Source organism: Carettochelys insculpta, chromosome 5 (assembly GCF_033958435.1).
Source record: "Carettochelys insculpta isolate YL-2023 chromosome 5, ASM3395843v1, whole genome shotgun sequence".
Classification (NCBI taxonomy): Eukaryota; Metazoa; Chordata; order Testudines; family Carettochelyidae; genus Carettochelys; species Carettochelys insculpta.
In genome coordinates this window covers 84,409,823-84,422,439 of record NC_134141.1, presented here as the reverse complement: position 1 = coordinate 84,422,439, position 12,617 = coordinate 84,409,823, and the positions used below count along the sequence as shown (strand labels likewise).

Sequence of the window (12,617 nt, the reverse complement as noted above, 5' to 3'; positions counted from 1 at the left end):
AATTTACTTGTATTTGTAGGATATAGGTTGTCTAGCATATCAGATTTCATATCTGAATTGTGTATTACACACCCTTTCTCCACTTTCTCTCTGGAAACGAATAATGTTTGCATTCACATAATACACCAGATGGTCAATGTTCTACACCAGTTAAACCCTATAACTGCCCTGTAAGGACAAGATTCTTACAGCAGAAGAAACTACAGGTTGAAGCTCTCTAGTAGGGCACACGTGGGACCTGACTGGTGCTGAATGAGAGAGTATGCTAGACCACAGGAGGTCAATACTGTCTAGCAGCATTACCAACACTTCCACAGCTCACTGGCCTCTTAGGAGACATTTAGGAGTAAATTACAGCTAAATAACAGCACAGAACTCTGAGAGCCAGGACTGGTGGGTGTAAACAAACTCTATGGGACCACAGGAAACCTGGCCACGTCCATGATAAGTGGTTGTCTGGTTAATTAAAACCATGATGAATTACGGATATCACTGGATGAAAGAGTGCTAGATTAGACAGATTCAACCTGTACTATAGAAAGGTGCAGTGACTCCCTCAAGGCCCTACAGTGAATGAGTAAGTGAAGCAGAATTAGCACTCAGAATCTCCCGGACTTCTAGTTCTGTGGTTATGGCTCCATACCAAAGAGATCCATATAAGACCTATACTGAATTGAACTCTGCGTCATGCAGTCAGATTGAATATGTATCCTGCGGCACTACACAGTTAAATGCTTAACAAATATACAACGCTACCTATTTCAAAGTATTTTCTAAGCTATAAGAGCTCTAGCCAGTAAATGATACATATACTGCACTACCACCTTTACAGGCTCTGGTATCCAGAAAGATCAAGGAGACAAAATAGTTCTCACAAAATTAAGAGCAGCCTAAGGACTACTCAAATTTACACACCCACAGGCGTCTCATCAGGACTACACAGCCAGGGGCAGCTGTGCACTATGGCCCAGATTTAGAGATGTGTTGATACTTTAGGGAGTGCTGCACTCAGCACTGGCGATGCGTAACTGATTTGGGAGCCTAAATCCAATTTTCAAAAGTGAGACAGGCACTTAGCACTGCAGCCTAAATCCCATTAACTGCCAACTCAAGCGTGGGTTTTTCCTATTCCTGCAGCTAAGGAACAGAAACAGGGGGACTCAGCCTTGCTCCTGCTTGGGATACCACTAGATTTTCCTGCTAATAGGGAACAAAAAAACTTGCCTTCGCACAGCTTTTAGGAACAGCAATCTTATGCATTATCTGTCCCTTCTCCGTTTTATGGTCTACGTTTGGTCACTAGAACAGGATTGGTTCTCTCCACTGAAGTTCCATAGACTTCTCTTTTCCCACACTGACTGCATTCACTAATGTATCATCAGATGATATACCTAATCCCAGCAGACTGCACAGCATACATATAATGTCTTGTGAATGCATGGATAAATAAGCACATGGACACTTTACGCATCACTCCAAAGACAAAGCGTATAACTGTGACACAGGAAGCAAATGTGACACACACAGGCAGACATTTTTCAAGGAAGGAGGGTCACTCAGCTTGCAGGACTCCATTATCCACTATGATGAAAACTTAACCCTGTCCTGGACTCCTTAACAAAGAGGGTTTCCTTCTGAGCTGCACCATGCAGATTTCCGCCACTCCCTACGTTTGGTGTCAAAATGGAATTGTTTATAACATAATCACAACATCTAAGAAGAAGTGCTGATACCATCATTTCCACAGCAAGGGATAAAATGGTTCTGAGGACAGGTCCCTTGTTCATTTCAAAACTGAACTCTGTCTACCACCACCACAGGAAATCTCTCTGCCACTGCTCTACCCAACACCAGTCCATTCAGTAAACGCAGACAGAATGGCATGAACTAGTTCTAGCAGCTGAAGTCAGGCAAGCCTCTAAGTTATCAGCAGCTATTTCATGCACAGGAAATTATACAAACCCATAGGATGGTTGCTACTAGAACAGATTAAAGCCCATTCTGCTCTGCCCGTGTCTGCTTCCTGGGTCACAGTTATACACTTTATCTTTGGAGTGATGTGTAAAGTGTCCATGTGCTTATTTATCCATACATTCACAAGACGTTATAGGTGAGCTGTGCAATCTTCAGCCTGTGGCAGGAGCACTGAATGCTTTAAATTTAACATCTGTTTCAATATAAGTAGGTATGTTGAAATCTTGTGTCCTATCCCCCCACTTATTTTTCAAAATTGTCAAAATCCCATTATGAGGGATGGGGATAAAGAAAGAAAAAATGTGTATTTATTTACCCTGCTTTCCTTGGCCTAAATTAGCTTGGTCAGACAGTGTGATCCACCCTTTGTGGGGTGACAATTTCTCAAATGAAGTTAATGATAATCTGATTTCCTAGGCTCTGTATAACATTTAAATTAAAAGATTAAATACTTTAATATAGTGGCTTGTTTCTGCTACCTGGGTTTCACCAGGCCTACCATGAAAAATCTTGCATTACTAAAAAGACAATCTCTAATCATTTTTCCCCAATGAGGAGGAGCTACACTACAGAACAGGTCTCTGCCTGTCTCTTCAAGAAGAGGAAAAAACAACTTGGATGACTGGCAGAACATTTTACTGAGCATAACAATGACTGCAGAATTTTTCAACCTTTACTCTATTCTCCACGTACACTTTCTGTGTGGTTGGCATTTTCTCCTGTTTTCCCTAAGTGCTGCAAAACCCACAAGGTTTGAAGAGTGTAATCTTTGTCATTATTTTGTTTTTGCTGTAGAAAATCAGAACAGCCATGTGAAAGGTGTTGTATACAAGTCAGAGCTATGAAGCTGGGGTCAGTTTTTATATTGGAAAGCCTAGAAATCTAGGGAATGATTAAATGGGACTGCCTGTGTAATAAAGCAAACACACAAACTAGTGTACAAAGATCAAAGCATATTGTGTTGCTCATTTTTAGTTTAAAATTATAACCATTTTGAAATAAAAAAACAGAGAAACAAAACAGAATATGAAAATGGAAAGCAAAAAACAGAAGGAAACTTTAATAACACTAAAGGGGAAGCCAATAAATAATAACTTTATGTAACCCTTTTAATTCAATAATTTTATATAGACAAAGGCCCTAATTTAGGAAAGTAAGTAAGCACATATCTAACTTTAAGTACTTGAATATTCACACTGAAGTCAATTTCATGTGTCACTCACCATACTTAAGAGTTAGGCATGTTTGTGTACCTCACTGAATCAAGACTAAAGTGATCAAAATGTTGTACAACAAATACAATATAAATGGAGAAAGCACTATCTTTCCTGTCTGTGATCATATAATGTCTAGTACACAGTGGGGCCCGCAGTCCATGTCCAGGGCTCCTGGCTACTATAAAAACTAACATCAACTTAAAAAAAAAAAAAAAACCTCCTGCTACAAACAAGAACACAGAAAGAAAAGGCAAAATTAAAAGAGGTTTCACAGCAAAGGTAGTTAGCACGGGACCTTTCTAAAAAAGTGTCTGGAAATATGAGAGCTTTATCAAGTACTCTGCTAGCATTATTTCTACACTTCAATTTCATGTGTGAAAATACCCACTTTAGCACAGATGAAACACTACTGAGAATAATCATGTGCCTACAAGACCATCACTTACCATTTCGAAAACCTGCACAGTTTAAAGAGCAATACCCAAGAAAAACAGATTGAGTATGAACAGCAAATGATGTAAATTGTAAAAAAAATATGTTTCTGTGCATTCTGCTAATGTGGCACCTACCGTGTAAAGAGAGGTTCTATCCCAGAAGTATTTCCTGAAAAGCTTAATGTCAGACTCCAGCAAACGTTCCGTGGTGTGATTAAATGTCAGTGTCAGAGTTCCTGATGAATGAACAAACTGTAGGAAACCACACTCACTGATCTCAGCTTTAGAAATGCCGAATGAATGACTGCCCTGAAAACTGAAACAACACACTATTTAAATCAAAACATATGCTCTGTGTACAGGTTTAGTGAAAATATAAACACAGAGACCCTTCTGTTCTCATTGGTGCACAGCACTTCAAAATTCTAAGTCAGTTGAAAAAAAATCCAAGGCAGAAAATATTAAACATGAATGAAAAAACACATCTGGGCAAACAAATAGTTACTGGTGGAATCATTCTCCTTAAGCAAATCCTACTGTTTTAGGCACCAAAATGGAAAAAAGGTGGTTACATTCAGAATAAAGGCAGCAAAATAAAACAGCAGCACAAAACATTTCATTTTCCCTTCTATTGTAAACTAGAAATAGTACCTTTTCCTGATAGCGTTGCCATATATAGTAGTGGGAAGGAATTGGCAGGCTTATTAGCCGATTACAGTGAAAAACAGACAGCGTCTCAAGGGAGCACTGCACTGTTTGGATGTTACAAACAAATGAGACATTCATAACAAAATGTACTGTACCAGCACAATAAGTCATTTTCTCATGCAAATTAGAGTAGGCACAATACTCTCACAATCTGTAAGTTGTGCAGACCCATAAACCAAAGACCTTCATAAAAAAAAAAAGAATTCTTGCCTCTATTATTTTCTGTTCGCTTGTGACTTTTTGTTTCCAGTGGGGACTTTCTGATGGTGGAATGTGATTATTTGGTACTGCAGGACTGACAGAGATTCAAGCGATACCCTAAAATCCAAAGATCTGAAACTTCAGACAATTAAGGCCCCTGGAAGCTTCAGTCCTCCAAGTTACTGGCCAGGCTAAAGCACTCTGACAACTCCAGAAATTTAGCCCTGCCTGGGATGATAATCAGCACCTTATTTTCTTATTTTTAACAAGAAAGGCAAGGTTGCACATCTAAAAATGCAAGGCCGGCAACTACAAACAGAACAGAAACTAGTATTTAGGTTAAATTATTTGAAAGGGTTTTTGTTTGTTTTGTGCTCTTCAGTTTCAATGACTAACAGGTAAGCAGAGGTAAAAGGCCATTGAACTCACTTCATGAAGATTTCAGCAAGTCTGGAGTGCCCATTCTGTGAAGCCAAATCTAATGGTGTTGCTCCTGCTTCATTAGGTAAAGCTAATGCCAGCAGCCCACCAGGCTGAGATAACAGGAACTGCGAGAGTTTAACCAAGCCCAATCTTACTGTGAGGTGAAGAAGTGTTTCTCTGCAAGAGGATTCTGAAAATACATACAGTTGTTAGTAAGCATCATACAAATCTTTGTAAAGTCTGAACAGATGCAAAATATATATGTAGTCCAAAGACTCACTTATTCCAAAAGTGAAAGAAAATGCTTGGGGTTTGATTTTGCACACCTAGTGGGGACGTGCAAAATCAAACTATCAGGGTTCAAGAGTTTACCCTGGTACTCCTCGTTATTGCAAGAGGTAAGGGAGGACAATCAAAGAGTTTCTCCCGTCGACCTCCCTCTGGGAGGAGGGCCAGATAAGTTGATTCTAGATACGTCGATCCCAGCTATTGTATCTAGGATCAACTTTCGGGTCTAGTGTAGACCTGGCCTTGGAGTCCTCATTTTCTACAGCTCATCCCTGTGTACCACTGCTAGCACACTGGTGCCCTTATTTCTGACTGGGCCCTCTAGCCTTTACTATACTACAAATTATAAATAACAAGGCATCTTCCCAGCTGCTTTGCACAGCCTCAAAAGCACAAAGCAGCCACAACTGGCACCAAGCATTTAAAGCCTTTTCTTTACAAATGGTAGTGAATAGTGAGGGGGGCACCCATCCCATTCCCACCCTTGCTCTTGGAACAGCCCAAGAGAAGTACATGCTAGAGCCTGAGCGTGGTTCACAATTCTATGGGAAGCCAGGGCAGAGAGTGGAGGAAAAGTCAGATGTGTTCACAGTAGCCTGTGTTGCTGCAGAAATGTTCTGCAACATTTTATATTAGTTGGTGTTTCTTAACTGCTGCAGGTTTTATGCCCAAATATAGCACAGTGGTGCAGTCCAGCCAAGAGGCCAGGAAGCCACGAATAACGAAGGCCAGGTCTTCAATCCACCAGCATGGGACTGAGTGTACTAGCCAGCTGGAGATGGTGGAAAGCACTGCTCACAGCCATTGCACTGGGAGAGCTCAGCACAGCAAGGAATCCAAGACTACAGATGGAACCGATCAGTTGTGGATTGGCCCTTCAATCTAGGGAGACTGCACTGTGGCTGCAAATGCCTCAGAATACTTTCCTCTTTCCACCAACATCATTCATTCGGATTTCAAGACAGAGTTAAGAGGAAGGCTAGAACTGTTAGTATGTTTGGTATTTCACACTCATTGGGCTATAGTCCTCAAAAAAACAACTATCAAACGCCAAAGGAATATAAAACTCATTTTTGGGTCCACTCTGGTTACACAATTCAACTTAAACGTTATCTCATCAAGTAAATCTATTGTTTCTGCTCAATTAGTACAGCCATTTAGATTATATTATTGGCAGCTACAAATTCCACCAATGACAAAGGAACAATGTGATCCTGGATTGGGCTGTACACAGGTGTATGTGTGTTCACACATTAATCCATCTACAAAGAGCAAAAACAGTTTGCAAAACATATGCCCCACCGCAATAATTACAACAAATAGAGTGACAGAAAAAAGACTCAAAAGAGAGAATCAGGGTAGCTGGTCAAAGAAGCAAATAATTATGTTACCCAGAATACTGCTGAATCAACTAATGCGAGCGGTATGATTTAATAGCTCTGGGTTTTCACAGCTTCTTAGAAGCTTCAAGATAATCTGTTTCTATACCAATGATCATACTCTCACCGCTCAGAGCCCAAAGGCTCATTCCAAAACACACACCAAATGATGGCAGCATGAGCAGAACATGAAGAAGTTTTGAAAAATTAGATTAGCAAAAGGGAATGAAACAAGAAAGAAAAGGGAAAAAATGGGTAGGACCAAAAAACCCCAAAACAACCAAACCTGGGCATTATTCATTGCATTGCATTCAGCTGCAAAAAGAAAAAAGCAACTAAAAGATTGGGGAAACATTAGATTTTTAAAACATGGAAAGATGTGAAAAGACAACACTTTTGGCAAAAGTTTTCATTTTTGAGAAAAGACCATTTTTCATTGAAGAACTCCCCCTCTCCTTCCCCCTTAGATCTGAATGAAATATTTCAACCATTTCTAACTAAGCTTAATAATGTATGGCAGTTGTTTAAGAAAGGCCTAGATGCTAAAAAGTAGGTGTTACCAGGGAAGGGATATGCCAGCCAGACCTTATTTTCCATCAGATCTTGATTCTGCTGCCAAAAAATGTGCTCAAGTGATAAAAATCTGAGCCAAACAATCTGTTTTAAACATTAAATAAATCCTTTTGTTCTTACTTGCACCTGAATCCCTTCCTCTATCCAAACAATAAAAGAACAAAACAATTATTTCTCTCTGACAGAAATGACTAATCTCTTTCTGGGCTATGAACTTTATTTCCTGGAAGGAGACTGAAAACTCCAGACTTTTAACTTGAAGACAAGACAACACAACAGTGCAACAGATTCTAGTTTTTTCTGGCTCCATCTTCCTATGAACTCCTAATGAATTGTCAGGCCTTTATATTAGACAAGAGATTGTTTATAAAATATTCTTTAATATACCCCAGTCCTGAACACATTACACATATTTATCTTTACACACTGCAAATAGTCACATGAGTTGACTTCAGTGAGACAAGTCACATCTGGGTACCTGAGTGGTTGCAAGATCAGAGCCTTAGTTAGAAGTATGTGACTAGAATTCTGCTTAGACAGTATTGATCTATATTCCTCACTATTGGCTGTTGCATGTTTTGAGACAGGTCACTTATCCCTCAATCTTAAGGGTAGTGCAGGCTAGAGCATTATTTTTTAGCCGACCATAGGTCTATCACTTAACATCCTCTAATCCGTCTACGTAGTTTGGATAAATGTTCATTTAAAGAGGCTGAAAATTGGTGTCTGACATTCCAGGCACTGTAGTTAGATCATATGTCTAAGACTACATCAAAACAAGCACACAACATCCTGGCAAGTATCAAGAGAAGTGACTCCTTAAACATACTAATTCTTCCAACTGTGTCATATGAAGTGAGTCTCTTTCTCTCTCTCTCTCACACACAGACCCCTTCACATGGTGTACAGAGGCCAGAGCAGCACAAAGAGCCCTAAGAACCCATAACTTGGGCTTTGTAAGGATTTCCCTGGTGCAGAAACTGCAGAAAATGGCAGTAAAGCTTCGAGAATTCTGCACCACTGTGCGCACACATAATTAATGAGCCATGAATATTTTTAATTTTTTGCAGAGGAAAGCTTCTGCTGAGAAACTGGGACAGTTCATTTGGCCACCAGAGGTGCTGTGGCAACAGAACATCACAGTAGCTCCCAGCAAGTGAGGGAAGAGGATGAACCTGCAGAGCTTTCTTCACAGCTCCTGTTGAGGCAGGTCAGGAGACAGGGCTATGAAGAAACAAACCCTATGTGGTGTTGGGGTGTCACACAATGATTCATAAGGGCTGGCGGGAGAACAGACTGGGGCAGGGGCTAAGTGGGAGTGGAGGTCCAAGGACCACAAGAAGAGAAACACAGGGCCATATAGTGACAGGAGGTAGAGGTACAAAGCCCACACGGGCAGGGGTGGCAGAAACACATGGGACAGAATCAGAACCACATACAGATGGGTGATAGTTAAGTAGGGGTATACTGACAAAGGGGGGCAGGGAGAAGGGTGCATGAGTACACGGGGAAGGGAGGAGTGGGAAAGTCTGTGTGGAGGTGGAAGGACACATGGACAGGAAGTACAAGGACATGTAGATAGGCGAATGGGTACCTGAGTTGGGATGGAGACACATATGTGCATGACTGAATGGGAGAGGAGAGGGGTCAGCCAGGATCTGCAGGGGGGGAAGCTTCCTCATGTCCCTCCCCATCCCCTAAAAGAACTCTACTTTTCCTACCCATATTCAACAACCTTCCAAGTTCACACTCACATTCTTTCCCAGTCATTATTTCCCTCATCTTCAAACTCCTTCACTATCTCTGACTGCCCGCAAGCCATTCCACTGCTTCTGAGGCATGCAGAAAATACGGTTCTGCCATAATGAAACAGACCCAGTCCCCATCTAGTCCAGTAGCCCATAGAATCATAGAATTCGCTGGAAGGGACCTCCAAAGGTCTTGCAGTCCAGCCCCCTGCCTAAAGCACTATCAACCCCCACTAAATCATCCCAGCCATGACTAAATCAAGATGGGACTTAAAAACCTCTCAGGATGGAGATCACCTCTCTCAGTAACTCATTCCAGTGCTTCATCTCCATCATAGGTCAGTACCAGGTGTTTCTGGGGGAAGTGAAAGAAACCTGCTTATCCCCAGTAGTCATAGACTGCTTTATCCACTGAAACATGAACTCTTTATCAAAATGTGTTACCACTAGCAAATGTAACTCTTGATATTATTGTTATCCCTAAAAATGTCTAATGCCTTTTTGAATATCCCTTTAGCTACTATCACAGGAAGTACAAGTAAAGAGAATTACACCAGTAAACAAAGAAAAGTAGATAAACTCTAAAATGTCACAAAATAACTAATATTATTCAGAAAAATGGATGGAAAAAATGCAGAGGGTTTGAATTCTCTACCAGCTTCTCCTTTAAGAGCTATTCCTAAGAAATAATTATGACATATTTATGAAATAGAAAATCAATGTTATTTATGTTAGAAAATTAAAAATGTGCATGGGCTACTTCCTTTGCTGTATCTATAATTGATTTTTCAAGGCGAATAACATTCATTAAAATGCAAAAATAGATAATTTGCTTCTGCTAATGGTCCCAAACCCTAAACAACATCATTTACCTTGAAAGTTATTATGGTTTGTGACACAGATAGTAGGCAAATGTTCTGATTTAATTCACTGACCAGCTAGTCATGCAGACAATCTGAACTCCACCCTCTAACAGATGACTGAGAATATCTCCCATCACCCAGCCAAAATTACTGTAAAAAAACAAAGCTACTTGTCTATGCGTGCCCTGCCATGGAAAAAGAGGGAGATCTTCATTTAAGTAAGCAGGAAGTGTCTCAGAAGCACACAGCTGCACTGAAAGACACTGCTGGCCAGACAGACCTGCAAAATTTATGGGTGAACCCCACAGCCTGCTCTGTTCCCCAGAAATTCTAGCCCACAAGCAAAAGAGGGGACAAGTTATGCAGGGATCCTTGCTGAGATTTCCTCATGTGGCCCAGACCTCTCTCACAGATTTTTGTCTACGAGACAGATACATTTGGCCTGATAGTTTTTCTTCCCTTTATAGATAATCCCTGTGGAGCACCATAGAGATTTAGGGCTCTGTAGAAATTGTTGAAAGAAATCTATCTGTAACAGGAAGTCTTTAAAATGTGAGTGCTAGAGCTGCTTGAAAAAATTCATTTTTTTTTAAAAGAATTGACAAAAATAGGGAAACTTCCCCATTTTTAGCCAGTTCTAACAAATTCTGTTTCTCTGGCCACATTAATGGTTAGCATCCTGCAGGCTTTCATTTTGAGAAACAAAAGGTTCATATGATTAAAAAAGGGGGTAGGTTATTTGAATGCAGAGTCTCTCCTTTAGCTCTGGTTGTGACTGTGAAGCAGAAATCACAACGCCTCATGTATTATGTATGTGAATAGCTGATGACATTGCTCTCTCTCTCTCTCTCTGCGAACAGGCACTGATAACAATAATAATTTATGTTTCCTGAAAAGTTCATGGTTTTCTTAACTGTTCCTTTTTCAAGTTTAAATAATGCAGCCAACAAGTTCTGACCTGTGCGACTGTATTAAATTCTTGGGTTGTTTAGAACACTCAGCAGCCAGATCAATTCCTCCCTTTATCCAGCCCATTTTGTACACTTGCAAAGGGATTACAAGAAGCAGTTGCAAATACTCTTATGAATAAATTATTCTTTTGACTGTATTTTCATCAAATTATATGTCTCTACATACTCATTTAAAATATAAGGTCCAAAAACACCACACAGTAGAATAATTCTCTCCACCAATGTCACTCTAAAGTCATTTTCTTTGAATAAACACTCTGGGAATAGATAACAGCGGCTGTTTCAAAATTAACAATTCAAGTAAACAGGTCTTTTGTCTGATAAATGTGTGGTCCTAACCCTGGTTACGCTTATAGTAACTGATAAGCAACCAATTAGTGAGCAAATCAAGCATATCAGTAGTTCTCAGCCTGGGATAAGAGGAAGTTCAAGTTATTAGTTACACAAAACTTTGTAAGAAGAAATGTAAGAGACAAAATAAAACCGTACACATAGAAAGGAGGGGAAAAAGATACAGTGAAGAAAAAAGGGGAAAAAAACCCATGCAGTGTAGACCTACAAGCTGACAGAAATTCCATCAGCGTATATGCCACAAGTGCAGGGGACTGGACTAGATGACTTCTCAAGGCTCAGGAATTTGTAAACTCTTTGAGCAGAGAAAGAGAGATTCTCCGTGACAACTTAGATCACATGCTCTTTTGGACAAAACCTATCATTTTGCTGGGTATTTCTACCAAGCCTACTACAGATGAACCCTCATCCATGTTAGGAGAGGGGTCCTGGGACACAACTGAAATTCAAATAATGAATTGCAAGAGATGGAGTCATACATTTTTCATTGGAGTATGTGCTAAAAAGGGTTGAGAATAAGAGCTCACACAAGTTATGAGAAAGCAACACACTATAATTTCAACAATGTAGGTAATACAAATGTCCATGATGCAGAGACATTGCACTAGTACAAACAGGAACTGCACTGGTTCAATATATATCAGTAAATTAGCAGAGCAAGTCACCTTCGTGCTAGGCCAGTCTTACCATTATGTGGACTTCACAGTGCTGTAGCTATACTGATTTACAGCCTGATTTGGAAAAAAAAAAAAAACAGAGCGGAGACAGCCATGTAGAATAGCGGCACTGTGAGAAAAGTTGTTCAAAGCACTGCAAATCAGAAGGGATCAACAGGAGTAATGGGGGTTCATTTTCCTGAGTAAACAGTTACATCCTCTTCTTGACTCATATATGTAATTCCTAGTAGTGCTAGCAAGGGATTTCCACACATATGGAGAGAAGAATGTAGCCCATTATGCCAAATAAATACAATTCAAGCCCTTGCAATATTGTCCGTGCTGCATTCCTGACAACAGAATTGAGGGCCCTCTCTAGAGAAGGGTCCTGTGGCAGCTTATAGACTAACAGAAAAGTTTTGAGCATGAGCTTTCGTGAGCACAGACTCACTTCATCAGATGCTGGTCTTGGAAATCTGCAGGGCCAGGTATAAATAAGCCAGAGCAAGGGTGGGGATAACAAGGTTAGCTCAGTCAGCAAGGGTGAGGCTTACTACCAGCAGTTGATCTGGAGGTGTGAACAGCAAGGGAGGGGAAGCTGCTTCTGTATTTAGCCAGCCATTCGCAGTCTTTGTTTGAGCCAGAGCTGAGGGCATTGAATTTGCAGATGAATTGTAGCTCAGAAATTTCTCTTTGGAGTCTGGTCCTGAAATTTCTTTGCTGTAGGATAGCTACTTTTAAGTCTGCTACTGTGTGGCCTGGGAGATTGAAGTGCTCTCCTACGGGTTTTTGTATATTGCCATTTCTGATATCTGATTTGTGTGCGTTTAT

At 40.4% G+C, this 12,617-nt stretch overlaps 1 protein-coding gene across 2 annotated transcripts in view; it reads right to left on the bottom strand.

Moving 5' to 3' along the window:
• ARHGEF28 (Rho guanine nucleotide exchange factor 28) overlaps positions 1–12,617 on the bottom strand; it is a 179,528-nt gene that overhangs the window by 120,760 nt on the left and 46,151 nt on the right. For both annotated transcript variants that reach the window (XR_012645767.1, XM_074995427.1), the window contains exons 5-6: positions 4,964–5,147; positions 3,761–3,941 (exon numbers count right to left, since the gene is read on the bottom strand). Coding sequence is in view for 1 of the 2 variants with exons in the window: in XM_074995427.1 (XP_074851528.1) it covers positions 3,761–3,941; positions 4,964–5,147 (365 nt within the window). In the remaining variant the exon portion in view is untranslated. The remainder of the gene's footprint in view (positions 1–3,760; positions 3,942–4,963; positions 5,148–12,617) is intronic.